Raw genomic sequence first — 9,120 nt, 5'->3', positions numbered from 1 at the left:
GATTTATTTTCTGTTGATCATGCGCCGGTTGAAAGTCGATTAAAACTGATAGTTGTTGGCTAAAAACTAAGAGTTGGACGAAGGTTGGCAAACGAACTTCGGAAGAATGTGACAGATATTTTCATAGAGATGGCCATGCTAATTTCGCCCTTGATCAAAGTATTTTACTTCTGTGGTACTCCACACTGCGAAAGTTTTCAGTGTTATCTTCTTTTTAAAGTTTTTTTAACATTCAGAAATGAAATGCTACGTATTATTCTAAATCAAGAATTTTTTTAAAATGAATTTTGAAGTATTTGATTCGGATGAACATCGTCTCCCGATGCTGAAGGATTACCTTATTTAGTTCAATTTTTTCTTCATAGACCAGGTACCTAGTTTGACTGGCGTTCGATCAGTATTTGGCGTTGTATTTAGATCATAGATTTGGCCCAATTTGCTAAAATTTAATAAAAATGGCAACTAAAGTTAACAGAGGTTGCGTTCCTGGACTGAGCATCTGCCTTCTGCTCCTCTTCCACTGGTGAGTAGACATTTGACGATGGTATGTGGGGAATCGAGCGTAGGCTTACTATCTTTGATAGTCTTTAGTGGAGCAACATCTTGGTTGACTTTCATCAAAACTTCTTCGAACAACATGGCCGTACCTACTACGCAATCGTTCACTCGCCGATGATAGTCCGTTCGAATATATTGGAACGCTTAATTTGATTCTATGGGAATCGAAGGATGTTACAATGTCCCGGTGTCCGATATTGATTTTAGAGTTCTAGCTTCCATGTAGGTACGGTGTTTCTGACACGAATTTTAAAATCGCTCAATAGTTTTGAAAAAAACTTAGTTTGAATGAAAATTTGAATCCCATTCCTTTGAAATTGGTAATTGAATGGCCTTTCACCTCGTGTGCATTTGTTTTTTTGTCGACTTAGGTTTTTGTCTTCAATGTGAATTGTATTTTTCTAATTGATTTATTGAACTTCTAGGATTTTGAACTGACCATGGAGTCGGACTCCGAAACGTTTTCTCATTTATAGAACTGGTGAATTTGCTGGCTAGTTTCTTTGCTCTTAAATTCTTCGTGAATTCGCGATCTTAAGCAGTCAAGTGAACATACATCGAAGCAAGCATGGAAAACTTCTAACCTTAGGGCCGTGACTAGAGCTTTCCAACCATTTCCGGAACTGCAAGATTTCTGCCAGATGAATTGCCTCTTATATAATTAACAAAATTCACGATCGGGCCGCAAGATTCCAAATGTATCAAAAATTTGTCACATTGAAGCCGCGACATTTCAGAAACAAGTAGGAAAATTCTAATCCTGCCTCGAAGGATGATGGCTTGATGGGGTATCATGGTTCGGCATATGAACTTTATATATATCAAAAGATGACGTACTTGGATTCGGAATTCAGGTGGAAACCGTTAGAGGTTTTAATAATCAAGCTGCTCATGCCATTCAATGTTCTTCTTGTTGATATCACATGCAATGTACTAGAGCTTCTAAGGACTGGTACTACATGATGTGATTGAGACTTATCGAGTTGTACTTTATTTTTTCTGCATGCAGGAGGCTTGCGGCTAGCGCGGATTATGACGTCGAAGAAACGCTGTGAGTGTTCTTAGCGTTCGGATGCAAGACTGAGTTTAAAACTTGCCCAGCCATGTCAATTGGTTTCCTTCGATATGAAACCCTAAATAAGTGAAATGGATTTATGAAATCTGTTGACATTTCATATAGGTACATTTCCAGAATTCTTAGTGAGTGAATTTTTTTGTCATGCCTCGTGATAATAATTCGTTTTGTCAATGTTCATTTTGGATGACCCTCTTGCTAAGAACTTCTCTTCTTTGGTGTAGGAAGAACTTGCTTGCTTGCCAGGGGCGGGTACTGAGACAGCTTGATGTTCTATGCAATGAGCAGAACCAAGTAAGTTTTATACGTATTACTGTAAGTGCTCACGCCGAGCGTGGCGGTCAAAAGGATTTCACCGATGTATGGCGCAATGCTTAAACTGTGGATGGTCATTAATGGATTAAACATATGACTAATTAATTAACTGAAGACTGTTTTCTAAACTGCTTCAATACCACATACAGTACCTCCAGCAGTTTATTTTTGGTGTTTTGGTTTGGTTTTAGTTTATTGTAATGCACTTTATTCCAACGAAGTCAACTGTTCGTGCATTTTTTCCAATTTTTATTTCAGGATGTGAATGTAGTGCGGCAGCGCTTTGACGATTGCTTGGAAGAGAAATTTTCGCCGACTAACTTCGCTCTAAATGACATCCAGAACAATTCAGCGTATGTCGATGTTGTAGAGGACGTATCAGTGGTGTGTAACAGCATCACTTGTGTCCGCGAAAAAGTGCCTGAAGAAGAAATCGAGATTACGTGAGGAAATTGATGTTTTTTATAGACAGTCCTAAGTAAAAACGTAAATGCATTTATTGCCTAGATTTGTCGGATATAATAGAATTATTTACCAGAAAAACTATTGAATATTAAATTGACCTCTTGCAACAGATGCTTCTTTTCTAAGGTTGATTTTCCCAAAAATTTCATATAAAAACAAAGATATTATTCGCGAATTAAGGCTATTTTGAAAATGTGACGAATATTTTGGGAATCAAAAGGCAACGCACTTGTAATGGAAGCAATGCTTCAATTACTTTCTTTAAAATTCAAATCTGAATTATGAATGATCAATATGCGTGAAAAATGCGATGAAATGAATGTCTCGTACCATGTTGCTCTCTCAGACGCAATGACACGTTTAAGAATAGTGTTGCTTTTGAATTGGTTTGTTTAGACTTAGTATGACAATGACTTATTGAAAATAAATTACATTATTAGGACAAATCCGAACATACCGGCCAGAGATATAATTAATTTGTAAGTTGTCTGAATAATTGCTATCAGCTAATTAATGTTTTGTGTTCACAGTGAAGGAAATTGTCAGTGGATGATGGTACAGCGAATGGACGCGTTGTACTCGCTCACGGCTGAACTTTCTGCTCTGATCTACTCCGTACGTATCGTGGTGTCTGAATGTCGTCAAGAGGCAATCATACAGTAGCTGTTCTTTGAAAAGTAGCGAGTTTGCGTGGAACTTCAATGATCATACATACGTGCTCGTAATTTTCTATTCAAATTTCAAAAATTTGTAATTAGGGACTGGCAACATCATACGTAATTCCTTTCAGACACTGTCTACTTACTACGCCTTCTAGGTACTTCATTGCCGCTAAGAATTTAGTGAGTGAAACACTGACTCACCTCTGCATAACAATCAAATTTAATGCAAGCATTTGTACAAATCTTCAACTTGAAATAATTTGATACATGCACGATAACAATAATCGACAAGTTCGTGAATGCGTGTTCTCATGCTTCGTTGTTACAGGCTGCTTTCTACGGAACATACGCAGTTCTTATCGCTTATCTGCTCGTTAAGGGCAGATGCAATGTCTCGTTTTGCGTCGAGATGTCCTTGATATTCATGTTTGGCTTCATCGCGGAACGATGCAATTCCTTCTTTATGGAAAACCTCTTCGGCGCAAGCTCGGTGAGAATCTTATCCCACACTTGTTTTTTTAAATAGAGCCTCAAAAAAAAAGAATACCGGATAATTACGATGAAATTTTGATAGATAGTTGGAGTAGATTATGTATGAAAAGTAGAGTAGCTGATGCCCTATTCTTCTGTGCTACAATAATAAATGTCAAAGATGAACTATCTTCTATTGATGTCACGTTGCCATGGTTTACAGAAGTGATTTTTTTACATTTTCCAGAACTTGAAACTGAAACTTGCGTTAAGGGACAATCAATGTCAGAAAAATATCACAATATCCATACTTTATAAAAACTAGATTGCTGTATATTGGTAGGGAATCAAAGTATATGATCGACGATTCTATGGTTGGAGTTTACGGTTGGAGATTACGGTTGGAGATTACGGTTGGAGATTGCGGTTGGAGATTACGGTTGGAGATTGCGGTTGGAGATTACGGTTGGAGATTACGGTTGGAGATTACGGTTGGAGATTACGGTTGGAGATTACGGTTGGAGATTACGGTTGGAGATTACGGTTGGAGATTAATGGTTGGAGATTAAGCTAAGTTTTCGAACTCTTTACTGCAGGCGACTGTTCGGATGACGGAGCGCTGGTGCAAGAACTTCACGATCCTGGCTGCCGCAATACACTTTACGAGATCTGCGTTGCTTGAAAAGTTGAGTGACAAATCCATAATCTAAACTTTATGATTAAACCATATATTAAATTTGAACGGAATTTTGCTGTTTAGATTGAACCACCAAGTCTGTGTCTCTATGATTTACCGTAGAAAAAAAATATTATTAAGCCTTCGATGCGAATCACATTTGCACTTCTAAACCAGGAAGAAAATTTCTCGGAAGTCGACGTCGAATTCGTCAGTGGACAGGACAGCGAGCGTCGGCCGTTCATGTGGCGGAACGGACGTTAGTAGCGACCTCTCCTCAGAGAAGACGGAATCAGCTGCAGGTGCATATATTTCGATATATATATATGATATATTTCGATATATTGATACGAAATGATATCGATGATAACGAGTGATATAATCACTTCCGTTAACCTACTGCAATGTTTTTGGAATGGGATGGGTGAATATAAAGCAAATGTGATTCGCATCGAAGGCTTAATATATCAATATATACGAAATATATCATCGATATATTTCGTATTACCCGATTTGATCTTGGAACATTATTTCTTCTATTTCAATAAGAAATCGGGATATGCGAGCGCATATCTCATATATTTCAACAAAAAAAGTTTCCAACAGTTGCAGACATGATATTGATACCTAAGTTTGCATTTACTGCTTTATATTCACCCATCCCATTCCAAAAACATTGCAGTAGGTTAACGGAAGTGATTATATCACTTGTTATCATCGATATCATTTCGTATCAAATTGAAATGCCAGATTGGAATTTATTTTCGAAATTTAATCTGTTGTAATGAATGTAGTAGTGTGATAGACTTTCATAATAGAGTTGTGTAATAAATATTTCATAAAAGATTCCACCGAATTGCGGAATTTTACAAATTATGCGGATGCTAAAACTTTCAAGTCAAGTTTTTCATAATGCAGGCAATATGCGGACGATTTTTATTAAAGTTTTATATCAGGCGTAGCACGGACTCCTAGTGAAGGCGCTGCAGCGAGTAACGTGTTCTCTGACCTGCTGGCTGTTTTCATGAACTTCATGGACTGTGTTTTCATCGAGAAGAAACCATTGGAAGTGAGTGTTTTTTTTTTCAATTTATAAAAATACGTTTTGCAAGTATTTGTACATCAAAAATTTCGAAAGCAAATATCCTAGAATGAAGACCAAAAACTAAATAATAAGATGTCTAAGTTACCATTAAAATTGGATGTTTTTCAGTCGACCCGAGTAACTCCTTCGAGGAGTTATCAATAATTCACATTTTTACATGCACAATTCCTAAGTTTTCTAGTTGTATTGTGCACTAACATAAATATATGTTAGTTTTGCTATATTTCCTTTATTATTTTTTGATACGCAGTATTTGCAGATAAATTTTGCAATTAGTATTTCTACAAAAAGTATTTCTACCAAAAAATAAATGGGATTATCAAGGTTGTTCCCAATCAAAATCGTAACATGTTCGTTCAAACAAAAATGTTTCCACAGGAAAAATCAAAAGACGAACAACAAACCAGAAGTAATCCGAGAATCTCAGTCACATCACCTGGCACTCAAACCGTCATTTCCCCTGAAGAAAACGTCGTTAGGAAGGCAACGCCCGGCTTCGAAATTTTGAACAACTCCAACCTTTCGTTCTCCACATCAGCCGACCGCTTGTCTAGGCAAGAAAAAGAAAGGTTGTCGGTGTCCACGACAGTGAACCGTGGATCCGTCGATCAGTTATATTCCCCGGATGGTCAATTGGCAAGGACGTTAGAACCCACAAGAAAAACGTCTGCCTCTGATGACGAACTGCAAAAAATGTCGTCCAGAGCTAAGGGGAATAATTGTTTTGCGGAAACTGAGACCATGTCTTGCGTCGATGTTATTCCTGGAAATCGGTGTCATCTTGACAAAAGTTCCGAATCTCTTGAGGCATCTGATTTGGACACATCTAGAAGCTCGTACCAGGAGTATGTAGAGAAATTTGTTAAAGGAATCAACGATGAATTGATTCCTACTGACCCTGAAGACGTCTCTTTCTCCGTTGTGGACGAATCTGACGAAAGTGAGTCGGAGACTGACGAAGAAAATCAGGAGGTATCGGACCATGAAATTGAGGACCTTCAACTTGACCAAACGGTTGGTTTATAGTTATTCATTAAATGAAAATTTTTGAACCATTTGAATAAAATTTGTAATAGAGAGTTAGTTGAGGGTTTAGACTAGAGGAAAGTTGTCTGTTTACAGATAACCGTACTAACATAGATGATATATGTTCATGCCATCGTTTTCACTTCATTCAGTTGCTTAATATATTGCATTGAATTTTAAGTGTTTGCTGATCAGGCGATTATCGTATATACTTGTCCGAGAGATGAATGTTAATATAGATGATTATTTTGTCTCGCACACTATTAATGCTCGATTCAAGTTGCAAGAGGATATTTTGTCTTTATGCAAACAAGAATTATCATTTATTATTAACAATTTTGTAAAAAATTTTGTGAAAGAAATGTAACTTGGGATTTTGATAATGTTTGGGTCGTATGAGGTGTTTGGGATGCATGGGGTGTTTGGGATGCGCGAGGTGTTCGGGATGTATGAGGTGTTTGGGATGCGTGAGGTGTGAGGTGATTAGGATGCGTGGGGTGTTTGGGATGCGTGAGGTGTTTTGGGATGCGTGGGGTGTTTGGGATGTGTAAGGTGTTTGGGATGTGTGAGATGTTTGGGATGTGCGAGGTGTTTGAGATGTGTGAGATGTTTGGGATGCGTGGGGTGTTTGGGATGCGTGGGGTGTTTGGGATGCGTGGGGTGTTTGGGATGCGTGGGGTGTTTGGGATGCGTAAAATGATTCTAATTCCTTCAATTCTTGGAATGCTTGGGATTGCGGTATTGTGGGATTATAAAATTTTTGGTATCTATTCCGAACAACAGCATATTGAGCTTTTTAAACCTGCATAGAAGCGCAATGCCAAAAGTCATACGAGGCTGGGGAGCTTTCTAAAACTAGGCGAAGGCAATATTCTGTTCCAAGCACTTAGGAGATTACCAACCCTAGGAGATTTTTAACCAATTTTCCTTCGACTGTTTATCCACAGGCCCACTCCGAAGGACTGCAGGATACAAGCCTCGAAAGAAGTCAGCGGCTGAACCACTCACGTGTGGACTCGACGATGTCCACTTGGGGCAAAACTGCTTTACTGAGCGAATTGGAAGGAGTCGAAGGTATTCGTAGCTTATGTCTCGCGATTATTAGTACTTGTACACACAAATTCTCTTTCTTATTGTTCACTTTCACTCTTTTCTAGTGGCACCGCAACAACAACAAATTTAACACAAGGGTGAACAAGGAATTTTTCGTTTAATATCATGTTAATATATTTTTTTATTCAAGGATTCAATTTAATATTACGTGTATGATAATGCTGGTATGCACGTCTCCTTGGTCTCTCCTCGCAGTAACGCAAATCTAACACTTGCTAGCTTGTGCTGCTACCATCTTTGAACCATAGAAAATGGTTTGGTCGGAGAATGAAAATGGGTTGCATTCACCTAATATAAGTTTAGAAAACTTTATAGATTATAAGAGAGGAATCTAAATCTCGCACATCGTTTTACGCCTCTACAGTATTCACTGTCTCGTACATAGATAGTGTGCAGCGTTTTACACAGGTTTAGAGCTGTAAAATTGAATGTCCGCACTAGAAACTAAAAATAAAGTGGACATGAACTACGTTGCCAACGCATGTTTTTCTATAAACTCTCATTAAACTCGCTGATAGTTCATTCAGACAGCTGGCGTAGTTGCATCGTAGTATTTTTGTTAGTTTTAAAGTTTCCAGCTTCGTAAGAAGTGGTGTGGCGATTGAAATTACGCGCCAACTTGAGGCATATAGGAATGAAATATAATATCTTTACAAAAAAGTATAGGCTTAATTTTCATTCATTTTTCAAGTAATACGAATATTGCACTTGTGTAATAATTAATTAATTATCAGATAAATCTAAGCCGGATGACTGAAGAAAATCAACTCAAGCGGCTTTCATCTTGATGTGGAATGTCCCATTCTATCCTTTTTCGATTAGGATTGAAAAAATATTCAGTTTTTCTATTCAAATATTCAATTCAAATATTCAAATCTTCAATTTTTAAATATTCAATAACCTCTGGTTATTGGTCAATTGGTCACTGGGTTTCTTTAGTAAGATTAGCGGAAGCGGACGATACTTCCTCTTTTTCCGAAGGTTGCTAATGCGAAATATGTCTTAGTCATCTCGCGTCTCCTAAATTAACAAAATTATAATGTAAATACTCCAAAAAAATTTCGACTGCATGCATTTTGCGCGGTCAAATGGATTTGCTGAATAAATTTAAGTTTTTCAATCAGTTAAATATTCATGAGAATTATTCCAATGCGCTGAAGTCCTTAACATCCACAGACATCGCGATGACAACGGACGCTCCTCCAGACAGCCAGGACAGTTAGCGACCTTCTCTGTCTTCGCCTGCTCGTAGACATCTTCAGTTTCTTACGGAAATGTAGCTAGAAAATCTCTAGCCCATGTCTACGCGACTACTGCGAAGATGGTTAGGATCTCGACACCTAAAGAAAGGACCAAGGAATGAATGACCCCGCGGATCATTATACGACGACTGCCCGTCGCCGTTAAATTAACTCTCGTTGCAACTGTCGTAATGAATAGATCTAGCTATTCACAACACTCAAGATACAAATAATCTGTCTCTGATCAACGGTTGTGCTTAATGATACTTTGGTAAAATTTCTTGTGCATGTGCACTTCATGTTTGCTTTTGTACAAGATATTGCGTTTGTATTCAAATTAAATGTGTTCGAATTTGCTCTTGTTTTATATACGTTTGTGAGTTTTCAGGTTCTTTGAGGTGCGAACGTCGCAT

At 37.9% G+C, this 9,120-nt stretch overlaps 1 protein-coding gene across 1 annotated transcript; it reads left to right on the top strand.

Annotated features, from left to right (window-relative positions):
• The first annotated feature begins 343 nt into the window (after positions 1 to 343).
• On the top strand, positions 344 to 9,062 carry LOC108682868. Its single transcript, XM_018172115.2, has 12 exons — positions 344 to 523; positions 1,568 to 1,609; positions 1,858 to 1,927; positions 2,207 to 2,391; positions 2,944 to 3,028; positions 3,404 to 3,565; positions 4,143 to 4,231; positions 4,400 to 4,524; positions 5,179 to 5,291; positions 5,706 to 6,341; positions 7,301 to 7,427; positions 8,643 to 9,062. The coding sequence occupies exons 1-12, from the start codon at positions 456 to 458 to the stop codon at positions 8,687 to 8,689; spliced, it is 1,749 nt and encodes a 582-aa protein (XP_018027604.1). The 5' UTR covers positions 344 to 455; the 3' UTR covers positions 8,690 to 9,062.
• The last annotated feature ends 58 nt before the right edge of the window (positions 9,063 to 9,120 follow it).

The sequence above is a fragment of the Hyalella azteca genome, unplaced genomic scaffold, assembly GCF_000764305.2.
Source record: "Hyalella azteca isolate HAZT.00-mixed unplaced genomic scaffold, Hazt_2.0.2 contig15854, whole genome shotgun sequence".
Classification (NCBI taxonomy): Eukaryota; Metazoa; Arthropoda; class Malacostraca; order Amphipoda; family Hyalellidae; genus Hyalella; species Hyalella azteca.
Note: the sequence above shows the minus strand (reverse complement) of the source record. Positions and strands in the feature narration are given on the sequence as shown.